Source organism: Gallinula chloropus (assembly GCF_964237585.1).
Source record: "Gallinula chloropus genome assembly, chromosome: 4".
Taxonomy (NCBI): domain Eukaryota; kingdom Metazoa; phylum Chordata; class Aves; order Gruiformes; family Rallidae; genus Gallinula; species Gallinula chloropus.
In genome coordinates, this window is record NC_140088.1 from 42,509,846 (window position 1) to 42,522,743 (window position 12,898).

The 12,898-nt window shown below is 46.1% G+C and overlaps 1 protein-coding gene across 1 annotated transcript in view; it reads left to right on the forward strand.

Moving 5' to 3' along the window:
• Positions 1–1,310: 1,310 nt before the first annotated feature.
• NELL1 (neural EGFL like 1) overlaps positions 1,311–12,898 on the forward strand; it is a gene marked incomplete at both ends in the record, with an annotated part of 287,941 nt that continues 276,353 nt past the window's right edge. Inside the window, 2 exons of the mRNA XM_084263433.1 lie at positions 1,311–1,359; positions 5,540–5,668. Of these exons, the coding sequence (XP_084119559.1) occupies positions 1,311–1,359; positions 5,540–5,668 (178 nt within the window). The remainder of the gene's footprint in view (positions 1,360–5,539; positions 5,669–12,898) is intronic.

Genomic DNA, 12,898 nt, shown 5'->3' on the forward strand with positions numbered 1-12,898 from the left:
TTTTGTTACACTGGAGCTAAATTGGGAGGTGCTTTTGGAAGGAACACCCCAGGGGTCTCCTGGAGTGCATTGTATTACCTTGCCCATTGTCAGGACCAGCTGTTTTCAGAGATCTTACTAATTAAGTAATTAAGCAACCCAAGTTATACTCTTCAATCTTGCTAACATAAAGGTGTGCAAGTGCAACTGCTCCCTAAGATGGGCATGGTTATTTTGGACTCATATTAACTCTATCTAAATGTTAGCCTTATTATTTTACATGTAAGATAGCTGGAATTTGCCTGGTGCAGAACCAGAGCACAGAGAGACGAGAGGAGGATCCTCCTCTGGCTTTACAGCTGAAATGGCTTGATTGGAACCGTGGCAAAGCTACTGCAGCTGGAAACCTCACTCCTCTCCTGATTGGTGGGATGAGAACCTGATCTGGGGCCTATAACCTCTGCTTTGAATTTAAATCAGGTGCTCTACCTGGGAGAGTCATTGCATATAATGACCAGCACATGGTCATTTTTCTTGCCAAGGATGAGCCGGATTAAAAGCTGGAGGGAAGAAATAGTTCAAGAGGGTTTTTTTGTTTTTTAAACAGCCATCAGAGCAGGGTCTGAGATGACTCATGAGTACCTTTCAATACTTTACCTCCCTTTAAGGTGTGAAGGAGAGACCAGTTAAGTGACTTGAGCAAGGATGTGCAAGGAGCTGAGGAACGGTGTGTGTTCTCATATCACATCCCAGAACTTCTTTTTTGCTTATTCATACCAGGCATGAATTATTACTAAGACTAAATAGTTAATACGGGTTGGTTCTCGGTATTTTTATGCTGAGAGCGAGGAGGTGGCGGCGGCAGCGCATTGCCGGCTGGCTCCCACGCAGCCCCCAGCAGAGCTGCGGGGCCGCACGTCCCACCCACCCTGGGCCGCGGGACGCGCCGCGGCAGGGATTCCCTGATCCACGGGGAGTTCATCTATCGGGGGGAAAAGGGCCGGCCCCGCTCCTCGGGCCCCGGCTCCCCGCGTGGAACGTCTAGATAGCCGGGAGAGGGGACGGCCGGGGGCCGCTCCCTGCTCCGTGGCGTGGCCGTGGCCGGGCGGCGGCGCTGGCGAGGCCCGAGGGGGGCCGCGCGTCACGGCGGGGGGCGGGCGGGGAGCCCCCGCTGCGGGGGCGTCGGGGCCGCGCCTGGGCAGCGGGCGGAGCCGCCGCCGCCTGCCGGAGCCGCTCCGCGCGTCGGAGGCTGCGCTCGGCTCCGCTGGGCTCGGCGCGGCTCCGCAGCAGCTGCCGGGAGGGAGGCGGGCGCCGCCGCCCGCGCCGAGCCGATGGGTCTCCTCCTGCTCCTCTGGGCGTGCGCGGCCGCCGCCGGGGCAGGTGAGGGGCCGCGCCGGGGCTGCGGGGCCGGTGTCCGCCCCTGCCGTTTCCCCGGGGATGGGGAGGCGAGGGCTGGGGCCGCCGCCCGGCGTGCGCTGGCGGCGGGCGGAAACTTTGCGGGGCGGCGGCGAGCTGCGCCCGTTGCGTGCACCGGGAGCGGCCCCGGGTTCGCCGGCTGCTGCCGCGGCGGGGCCGGGCGTCCTTCGCGGAGCGGACGCGGGTCTTCGCGGGGCGCAGCCCATCTCGCTCCCGGCGGAGAACCCTGGGGTGGAGTGGGGTTGGGGGGGCGCGGCCGTTCCGCGGTGCCGTGGGGTAGGCGAGGCAAAGTTTTCCAAAAGCGGCGTGCGCGCTGCGCCCCGCGGGAATGGGGCGCGGGAGGAGCGGGCTGGCCGCGCCGGGGGGCTGGGCCGGGCGGCAGGGGGTTAGGGGAAGCCGCGTTACAGCGGGATGCGAGCCGAGGGCGCGTTATTCCTGTCGATGCCGTGCCCATCGCGCTCTTCCTACGGCGTTGCGCGGCCGAAGTGCCGCTTGTTGTGCCTTGGAGAGGCTTTGTTCTCTTTCCCCTTGCCCCGCATACTGGTTCTTCCTCGGTTGGAGCTCAGGAAGGGGATGTTTCTCGATGGTATTTGTAACTGTCCACAAGGAAATAGATCAGCGCAGTTATCAGAAGCGCAAAGGAATCCATGTCTTAAATTTATACTTCTTCTTATGGTAAAAGGCACCTCTTCAAAAACCTACAGATCTTGAGAGGTGCAACATAAAAATTAGTTGGAAGAATGTACTGCCCGTCCCTTCCGTAGTGGTCTTACCACGAGCAGTGCACGGGGGCGTTTGAAACCGTCTGTAGGACCCGAAACTCCACTACTTGGCATTGCGAAGCCGCTCGGAAAGTTCTTTGTGTGCAACAATTTCTGCTGAAGCTGTGAGGGGAGAGAGCAAAATGCCTCCCCTGGAGCCCACTTTTTGCCGTTTGAATGACTGCACGTGGGAACGACTCGCTTGTGCTTTTCCTTGAAGTTTTCCCGATCCCAAATAGCACGCTGCACATGTCGAGGACGTTCTGAGCGCGCCGCACACGTTGCATGGCTGCGCGGTAGCTAGATGGAGCGTGGCGTGATTGCTGGGGCTTGGGTGTAGGTGATAAAAGCGCGAGCAGGGAATACAAGCTGTTGGAGCTGTAAAGCAGAATTAGTTTCTTCTAGGGATTTCCTGGTGACATCATTCATAATTATATGTCTTAATCCTCTCATCTACTGTAGTGCCTTTGGTTCACGTTGGGCCAAATCTGCCAAGTCCTGAGATGATTTCTACTCCCACCCACCTGACTGAATCATTTGGAGTTTTGCTTGTGTAAGCCACTGATTTAAGGGGAACGGCCCAATTACTTTAAATAGGAATTGAAAGCGATATCAGTCAGGATTGCGCCCGAGCTCCGCGCAGCTCTCCAGCGAGAGCAGACAGGTTGATGGTTAATTTTTACTTCAGAGAGAAATGGTGTTTCCAGCTTCGCATTCCACTGAAGAGGCAGCATAAAATACTAGATGCAAGTGCGGTTGATATGCCTGTGGTATCTTTCTGATAGACCGTGGGAGACCACAGGGGAAATGGAGACTTGGTTATCATACTGAAGCTGCTGATTTGTTGTTTATTAATTATTAACCAGGCTTTTGAGTGCCTGCTGCAGTTTGAAGAGCCAGCACAGGAAAAGGACTAGGTATTTAAAGCAGTGTATGCTCTTGGTAAATAGTTGCTATGACATTAGAAATAGTCTCTGGTTTTGAAAGCGTTTTAAAAGCTGTAAGGGGGCACACTGAAGTTGTCACACATGATCCTTCACTGGCATAAATCGAAGTCTGTGGAGATACAGTGATCTATACTTGTTGAGCCTCGGGTATTCAGGCTGGAATAAACAGCTTTAATAGAGCAGTGGAGCCACTGTGATTTATGGGAGTGCCTATACTTGCTAGATGTGGTTTCTGTCCTCACCCTGTTGATGTCTGTGGCAGAGCTTTCACTGACTTTAATGGGGTCAAGACTTGTCTTACTGGATGTAGCTTGTCCTTTCCGTTAAGCAAGTTTTAGTCCTGACTTGACCTCCCTTCATATTAGTAGGTTTTTACTGATCTGAATAGATCTAACCCCTTTCAAATGAGAGACAATGTACTCCATTTTTAGCAGGGACAGCAGACCCTGTCTTTCCTGATAGAGAAGCTCATGCAGTTTACAGTGTGCTGCTTTTCTTCAGAATGAAAACCTCAGAAGAAATAAGTCCTCCTGGTTTTCTTCTAAAACAATTTGTGCTTTTTTCTTTCTTTTCTTTTCTTTTTTTTTTCTTTTTTTTTTTGACTCTGTCCCTCCTAGAAAAGCTGCTCCCTACATTCATGGATGTGTTTGTGCCTGGAGTTTGTAGGTTGCAGCCCTGACACTGTAAGAGTTGCTGTAGGTTGAGGATCAATAGGTTGGTAAGTTCTGTCCTGTTGATTAGTTGGCCTGTCAATGTGTGCAGCGCTGGTTGTGGTCATTCAGTGCCTGAGTGTCTGGTGTGAAGTCAAAGGTAGTACTAAAAGCTCGATGCTGCTGCTGATTATCTGTAAGTGTTTACACGTAGGGAAGTTTATCTGGGCTTGCATTACGTAATTTCAGTTTTCTACTTCACATCCTTGTGAAGGCACCATGCATGCATTCACTTGGTGCTTTTGGAGCTTTGGTTCTGGCAGATGCTCTTAGATTTTAATTTTCATCATAGAGTAAAGTTGCTAAAGACCTCCTAAAGGTGTCTTTTCAATATTTTTTTACTACTCTGCCCCTAGCGCAGTAGTACCCTCTGCAGTAGCACAGCACATTGTTCCAACAAGTTTTAACACTTGAGTGAAGGGAAGGAGAAAGTGCTGAGGTACAGATGATTTATGGGTAGAATATGTAACTTCTTGTTCGTTCTGTACACCTCGGTAATTTCTTAGAGCCTTCTAAAGACTCAAGGCAGAATATTTGCTGCTTAACTGATCCAGAAGCACAGTCCTGGAATAAAAATTGAATCAATTTAGACCTGAATGTGAAGTCTACACAGTGGAAATCAATCTGGATGTGCTTTACGGGTAACGTCCTTGCTCTGAGGAAGTCAGTGGGACTTTTACCATTGACTTCACCTGTGTCAGGACTTTATTCTTGAGACTCTTCCCATTGCTAATGGTGTCAGTGTAAAATTTCACTAGGAAAGTGCTTAGGTATTTGACCTATGTCTTGGGCACAGATCTTGTGCCACGCTTTTTGTTATGTTGAGAGAGACACCGAGGTCAGGCTAGCCTCTTCCCATCCCTAGAAAGAGGAGATGACTTCAATGAACTTGGTGTGCCAAAACCATCAAGTTGTCCTGAGCGTTGAACACAGCACCTTCTAACTGCCTGAGTGTGTGTCTTTTCCGTCAATCCTGGCAGGTCCCTACCAGTTCAAGGAACATCCAGTCTTTTCCTGGCCATAAGCTACCTCAAAATTTTAGCTTGAGATTTGTGCTTCTCCAGTAGCTGCTCCTGCAGACCAGAAGGTGCTACTGCTGGTTTAGCTGAACGAATGCCTGCTGTTTGTAGGTAGGCTTTGGCACGCTTCACAGGCACTGGCTGTGCTGAAATACAGAATTGTGCTTCCGAAGCGATATCAAGGAGTTTTGTGAGTCACCTGGGCCCCTGGACTACAGGATGGCATCCTTTGTCCTGCTACCCTATCTCCTCCAGGATCATTTTTTCCAGTTGGGAAAATAGATTGCATTTAGTCTGGGAGCTGTGGGGCCTGATCTGTTAGTTGCAGTGAGGTATGAAATGTGAGAGGGATTTTCAGTCCTTGCGTCTCCCTGGAAATCGTGTAGCCAATAGAAGAATGCTGCAAATCTCTTTCATCTTTTTGCATAGGTGGTTGTGCTTTTATTTATTTATTACTTTTTAGCCTTATGAAGATCCTGGATTAATAAATCAGTTTTGGAATGTTTTAGCTTGTGTATAGGAAGATCTGTGGGAAGGAAAAAGAATATTCTCTCTTCAGAATTACTGTCTTATAAGTGATTACTGTATGTTCTGTGTGAATGTGAAGGTACCAGAAATCTCTGCACTAGATGCTCTTACTCCATTCTTTTCATTACCCCATTTGAAATAAAAATTCATTTAAGTCTTTTTCTCTGTGCCTCCAACAGCTGTAGGATTTGGAATGGATCCTGATTTACAAATTGATATAATCACAGAACTGGATCTTGTGAATACAACCCTTGGGGTAACACAAGTGTCAGGACTACACAATGCCAGTAAAGCATTTTTATTCCAAGGTAAGACAAACATCCTCAATTCTCATATCTCACTTTTGCTTGCATCATCTTAGAAGAGCTTTGATGCCTCCTTAATTCCCAGCAATGGTGGTCTTACTTAACTGTCGCTTTATTTGATTTGTATGTTTTGGAAATGGTCTTTGTTACTTTCCTGAAATACATATGGCACTTTATATATTTTTATTGATTTTTTTTTGTGTGCTGTCAGGTAGTTGAGGTTACAGATCTGTAGAGAGGTATTTTTGGGTACGTTTTGAACCCTGCCCAGTATGTATTTTTAACCAAACATGTCAAAGAGGTTCTGAGGCATGGACTCAGTTGTATTGTTGTGAACTTTCCCTCTGTGACTGTACACTTGCAGAGGCATGCAGAGCTGAAGCTGTGTAGCTGAGAGAGCATTTAATGTGTTGATGCTGGTTAGTAACATGCAGCAACTGTTCCATGAATTTTGGAAAAACTGTTGAAGTGAGAAGGTTGAACAGTGTTACATTAAAACTGAGCACCTGGTACAGATTAAGTCACCTTGAATTGTGGGGTTTTTCATTCAATACTCTAAGATAAATCTCGTGAAGTGTTTTACTTTTTATTATTTTCAGTAAGTGAAACTCTGAATTAATTAACAAGTCTTACCACGGACTCCAGCAAGGTCTGGATTAAGAGACAATGTCCCATGGGGTGCAAGCACTGGGTTGTTACAATACGCTTATTAGGCGAAAAAGACATCTAGAGCAGATGAGATTAGCATGCACATTAAAGCAGTTAAGGAAGGTTTTATTGTGGAGACATCCTGCATTTGTTTTTTTTTCTTTACTGTGTTCTAGTCTGTGCTGAAGTGTGTGTGTTCGTCTCACTTTTTGATATCTGTCCTCTGTAGCTGTTTTTAGAGGCAAAATGTTATGGTCAAATTTAGCTTTTGTTCTGGATGTGCAATGCTAACTGACTCTATTGTAAGTCTAAGTGACTCTACCTGGCCAAGGTCAGTTTAGGAGCCACAGCAGAGAGACTTCTGGAGACCACCTTGGAATTTGTTAGTTGTATTTCCAGTCTTTCATGATACAGTGAGTAGCATAATTGTCACTGTTTCCCAGATTAATGTCTAGAAAAGCAGCATTAATATATTCATTTAAAGATACTGTTTTTCTTCTAAAACCCTGGCTTCAGGTTTGTGAGTTATGGACAGACAATATTAAAGTCAGTCATTCTTCTAAAGACTGCAGTGACCTCACTGAGTTAAAATATTTTAGCATTTCCAGTTGGCATCCTGTGCAGCTGATGGCAGTCACACTGATGAACCGTCATGGTGAGTTTTCACAGGCTGGTGGGTAGAGCTGCAGGGAAGGAGACTGAGACATGTTTTAAGGACGTGGATTGAAACCAGTGAAACCGAAAGTAGCTTTGAAAGGCTAATGGTAAAGATGTTATGGCTATTCAGTTCTTTTGGCCTTGGAAGACCCTGCTTGTTATATGCAAACTGGGAGAAGACTGGTGTAAAAAAGGTAAAGCTTGTCAAATTCTCACAAGCAGATCAATTGAAAGATGGTCATGGGAAGCACCAAACAGAAATTCACTGTACAAAGTGAATAGACAATTTGAAATCTGTGGTTCAATAAACAAAGTTCTTTTTAATTCCCACAACACAAATTATTCTTGCTAATGCATGCAGGAATAGCCCTGTGCTTGGACATTGCCTCTAGTATTAAATTTCTTGGAAGACGGCTTGGGAAAATTATTGTCTTTAGTTAAGCTTATCAGCCCTTGGGCTGGGAGAAGACTGAAGATCTTCGGTCTATTACTCCATCCTGAGACAGGTCTGTGAAGGGTCTTTTGCTGCTGTTGTCAGATGGGATGGAAGTCCAAGGCCACCCCGTCTGACTGCTTCCCTTCTTGTTCATATCTGTTATTTGTTAAATGTCAGCAGTATGTTGGCAGTTGTATGAATTCCCTTTTACTAACAGAGGTGACTTACAACTACAGTTTGGCTGTGTGCCAGGTCCTTTGGCTGGAACCTGGAGATACTTAATTTTGATTTTTATCGTGCCATACAGTAACACTGATACAGAACTCCAGGCAACGTGTGGGCAACTGCTAGGTTGAAGTTAGAAGTAATACTTTCCCACAGATATTGACAGAAAAACAGTCAACATGACACCCCCAGGGAAGAGAAGGGACTGGAAGGTTAGTACTTGGTTTCAAAATTACCGTATCCTCTCGGACCAACTATTCTGGTTGCCAAGATGTGGTCCTTTCAGCAAAGCTTTGCTTTGATTAGTTCTTAGCATGTGTGTGTGGTTAACACATGCTGTGCCATGCTGCTCCAGCACTGCCTTTGGGGCTCTGGGTAGGGGAGGATGCGCTTCACCTGGGAGGCTGACTGCTGAACATGGAGCCATGTTGGGGGACTTCTTCACTCGTGTGCTTTCACCACTGAGATAGATTTTCTAGTTTAGGAAATGAGAAGAAGAGTTTGTGAGTACATTCTTTGGTGTCTGGTTTTCACAGGCACAGTTTTGCCCACTGCCTTTGGCGGTGTCCTTATGTCAATGTAACAAGGCTGTGAGCTTACACAAAGGTTCCCTGTGGATTATTTTCTGTCTTGCAAGAGATATTTCCTAAAATGGCATTACTAGAGCTGTTCAAACTGGGAGTGTTCCTCTGTGTGTCCCTGGAAGCCTAGATCTTTGAGGCAGAGAAATGGTAATTTTTCTCTAAACCAGACAGTTGTGTACTACTGTAGTGAAAATATGGATTGTTTTTCTAATCAAGATGCCTTTTCTGAGAATTGAAGTCTTTCAAACAGAAAACTTTCTAAGTTTTGGGCATTCTTTCAGTTGCATTTAGAGGCAAAAATTAAAAATGAAGAAAGGCGTGATAGGATGACATGCACAAAGAAAGAGAAACTGTTATTTTTAATTAGATTTTTGATCAGTGATGTTAGCTCTTGTACAATAAGTGACATACTGTTTGTTACAATATTTCTGGGGACTGATGTTGTGATTTGGTTTATCCTAGAGAAAGTATAGAAGGACTCTTCCTTGGAGAGTTAGCAATTTCAGTCCAAGACAACCTCAGTGAAACCAGCAGAGTATTCTGATTTTATAATAATATTGGCAGAAAGAGCAGAAACTCAGGTTTCCATGTGAAGCAGCTTTACAGGCAAAGAGACAAATTCAGCTCCATTGTAAATTGTGTGACAGCATGATAGAACCGGAATGGCAATTGAGGCGTGAGTTGCCTTTGGGCAAGCAAATCTGCTCCTAATTCAGAAAAGCATAGAAACCTATAATGACATGTAGTCACCTGAGTGGTCCTGTTAGGCATGGACTTTGATTATTAGAGTATTTCAGCTTGACTTCTAATTGACCGGTTCCGTTATTTGTGTGTTTCAGTTCCATTTTCGGTGAAGTGGGGATGAGTGAATCCAAAAAGCGGTTTAATTGCTGTCAGTGTGAATTAGATGAAATGTGGATATCTAACTTGCAATTGCAATTCTGAAAACAGTCTCTTAAAGTCTCTAACATCATGGTGTCTTAGTTATTTATATTTTATTTATTTATATGAACAAGGGTGGGGCAGAAAAAGTCTCTGTGTCTAGATTGGTTGTTCTAGCATGAAGGGAGAAAAGAGGGTGAGTGGAGACTCTTGACTAGAGTCCTTTTGGGGAACAGGGCACCCAAGATCCTTGTGTCTGATCTCACATCTCTTCATCTTCAACTAGAAGTCCAAAGAATTCAAGGAACCAGTTTTGGGGATGGGTGGGAAATCTACCTCAAAGAAATGTATTGAAAATATTGTCTGCCCAATGCATTATAATAACATCTTAGAAACACTGACTGAGAGGCATTTGTAAAGTGTCTTATGAACATGACAAAACGCATACTGAAATTCCCAGAACAGAATTATAGTACACAGTATGTTAGGGAACACTGAGATGTGGGCTGCTTAGTGGGGCTCAGGCCTGTTGCGTTTCAGATAACGGGGAAGGCCTTATTTTGACTCTGTACATAGAAACATCAGCAGGACCTTGATTTGAGTGGCAGAAAAAGGCTTTAATTATAAATAGAGGAAGTGCTTATCTATTCATCCTGTCTCTAGGTAGACCAAGCCCAATTTTTAGTCTAGCTGTTACGTTATGTGATTACCTTAACCAGTTCTGTTCTGTGCCCAGTTCTTACTGGGGAAAAAGAATTTTATTCCTTTTACCTGTCAGCTATGCTTGTTTCTTTTTTAATTATTTTTGTCTCAGCATCTCTTGTGAACTAATAGATATTCAACGCCTTTGCTTATAAAACAGTTCCCCCAAGAAGCTTATTAAGGCTTTGCTGTTTCCTTTCCTAGCAATTAGGAAGTATTTTTCAGCTTAGTACAAACACCATTCCTAATTTAAAGACTGCATACTATGTATAACGCTCAGTAACTTGGACCACCAAGTACTTTTAAAAGTTTAGCCAGTAGTAAAAAAAAAACCCCAACTTCAGTTATGTAGGTTGTTCTTCCTTGCCCACTTCTTTACAGAACCACATGGCCTACAGCTCCTGCCGCAGTTGGGTCATGGTCCTTCTTGCCACTTCTCACCAGTGACTACCAAATTCTTTTCTGTACAGCTATGTCTCCAAGAGGAAAGGTGAAAGAATGGCAGGTATCTTAAAGCACAGAGCAAGGCAATGTTTTTGTGAGAAAAGAGCGAATCTTACCCAGTTCTTGAAACAAAAGGGCTGTCCTGCTTCAGGCCAAAAGAGAGTGCAAAGCTGCAGTCCCAAGGGGGTAGAGGTGCTCCCAGCAGACTCACTTGAGCTCCCAGATGCGGTACATCTCTCTCTGTTGGTGCTTCCTCTCAGTGTTATCCCGCTTTTTCTTTTTAGGCACTTTCCTCTTTGACATGCTCATTCCTTGCTTAGAGAGTAGAGGTATTTCCAGATCATGCTGTAGGAGTTAAAGTCCTAAAAGTCAGCTTTTGCGGTACAAAGGGGTTTGATGTTGTCATCAGGAGTGGGCACATACCCTTTCTATCAGGAATGTTAGCTGTGCTTCTGCTAGGGCAGTCTTCAGGATACATTTATTTTGCCCTGGTTGTGCTTCTGGGGCAGTAGCTCAGCATTGAGGTGTGCTCAGTAAATTCAAAGGGTGGGTGAACAGGCTGCTGCCATTGTTTGTGAGCATGTGAACATCTTCTCACCCAAGTCTCAGTGACCTGTAGGCACTGGCTGAGGTTTTAATCCACTTCAAGTGTTAAAGCTCTGCTATGCCAGTGTAATGTGCAAGGTGTGCAAGCTTCAGAGCTCAGAAACGAGCTAGGGACTGAATGAGAGGGAGCAGATAACAGCTTGAGGAGGAAAATTGCAATTACTCTTCCCAGGGTGAGCGGCAGGGAGGTCTGCATTGAGTAGTAGAGATAAACTTTAATTTTAGAGTTCAGAGCATTGGTTCCTCTTTACACAAGATGATGCAACGAGAGTCATTGCTTTCTGTGTGATCCCTCCTGGTATGTTTATAGGAAATATTAAGTATAAGCAGTATCGCTTTTACAGAGCAGAAATCTTACAGTAGCAGAAAAATTAGGAAGGCACAACATGGGTGACTCGATCTTTATGACAGCTGAAGGTGGCATACAAGAGAGTAGCTCTAGTAACCTTTTCCATGCCTGTTGGTATCGGAATACCCTGCCTCGCTGGGATGATGGGAGTTTTTGGGGCTGGCAGCAGCGCAGGGGCTCTGGGTGCACTCCCCTGGGTTGCTGGCGTCTGCTTCTCTGCACGCTGGGGCACTGATGGGAAGCAGCCAGTGTCCCTTCTGCTGTTGGACAGGAAAGGAGTTTTCTTCTTCTTTTTACCAGGTATGGCCCACCACCCGCCAGGGCTCCCAGCTGAGCGCCTGACCAGCTGCTGTACTCCAGACAGATGGGATTTGTTTGTTTTTTTCCTTTTTAAAATACATTTTCCCTGAGGCACCAGCAGCCTGGGCTAGTGGCAGGCCTGTGCCCTGAGGTGAGGCCATTGGAACCGGCTGGAACTGGTTGTGTCCCGTGGGGGCAGCCCTCACCTCTCCTCACAGAGGCTGCCCTGCACCTCCACATGCAGTACAAGGCCCATGTGGTGGGAACTCTGCAAACTCTTTGAACCTGTTAACTTTTTTCTTTTTTAAAGGGAAGACCGAGGTCTTTTCTTCTTGTGTCTCACAGGTCTGTGCTGGTTTCCACGGGGGTGGGCTGAATGTGGGGGTTTTACCACATGTTGTCTGTGGGGTTCCTGGTCTGTGTTCCCGTGACCACAGGAGGGAAAGGTGGCTGTAGGCTAGTAACGAGCCTTTATAGATACTATTTTTGCTTACACATACATTTGAGATGTCGATCAGCCTCTTGCCCCGATCATGTGGTAACATATCAGGTGTGACTGCTTCCTTGGTGCTACATTTTGACCATTTCCCTTCTCTTTCCACTGAGATATCTCTTCCAAGATCCTGCTCTCATTGCATCACAGAATTGATGGTCTACTCTAAGCCAATTGCTTTCAGGGTTTTGAAGGCAGCAATGGGCACCTCTGTTCATTCATGGAGGTCGCTCATGTCCTGTGGCTACATGGAGATGGTGGGGACCAGACCAGCATGTGTCTTCCTCCGTGATGGAGGTTTGTGAGATGGTAAGAAATACGGACTGTCTGCTCCCTTGAAGAGAGTGGTATCCTTGCCCTCCATGCTCTTACATTGGGATGTCCCTTTGCTTCTATGAGCTCTAACCCTTATGAGCTTCTAAATGCCTCCTGTCTCTACTGTCCTAGAGAGTTAGTTACCAGAGTTCCCTCAGTGCTTTCAGCCCATTGTCAAAGCTGCTTTGTAAAGCACTGCTAAAATCAGAGTTAAAATAAGATCCCAAAAGCTAGGCTGGCCATGCCCAAGAGGATGAAGAGAAGTGTGATTTCTCTGGTGGGAATGGTTTCTGGGCTTGTGTCTCTCAGCAGGATGGGAAGCAAGGTCTCTCTTTTTGGAATCTTGAATGTTCTGCTTTCCCCACCTTCCTTCTCAGACCTCTGCAGAAGCTGGAAAGGAGAAGCAGATAAAGCTAGGAATTTAGGGGGAAGGACTGGCTATGTGAAGTGACAGCAGTGTAGTTGGTGTGAATGGGTTCCTCTGAGAGCTACGGGGTGATACAGGCTGGTATTGGGTAGCGGGTGGTGAGAAACAGTCAGATGAGATTAACTGTGACAGGCAGGGCAAGGAAACTGGGACTTGGATGGGGAG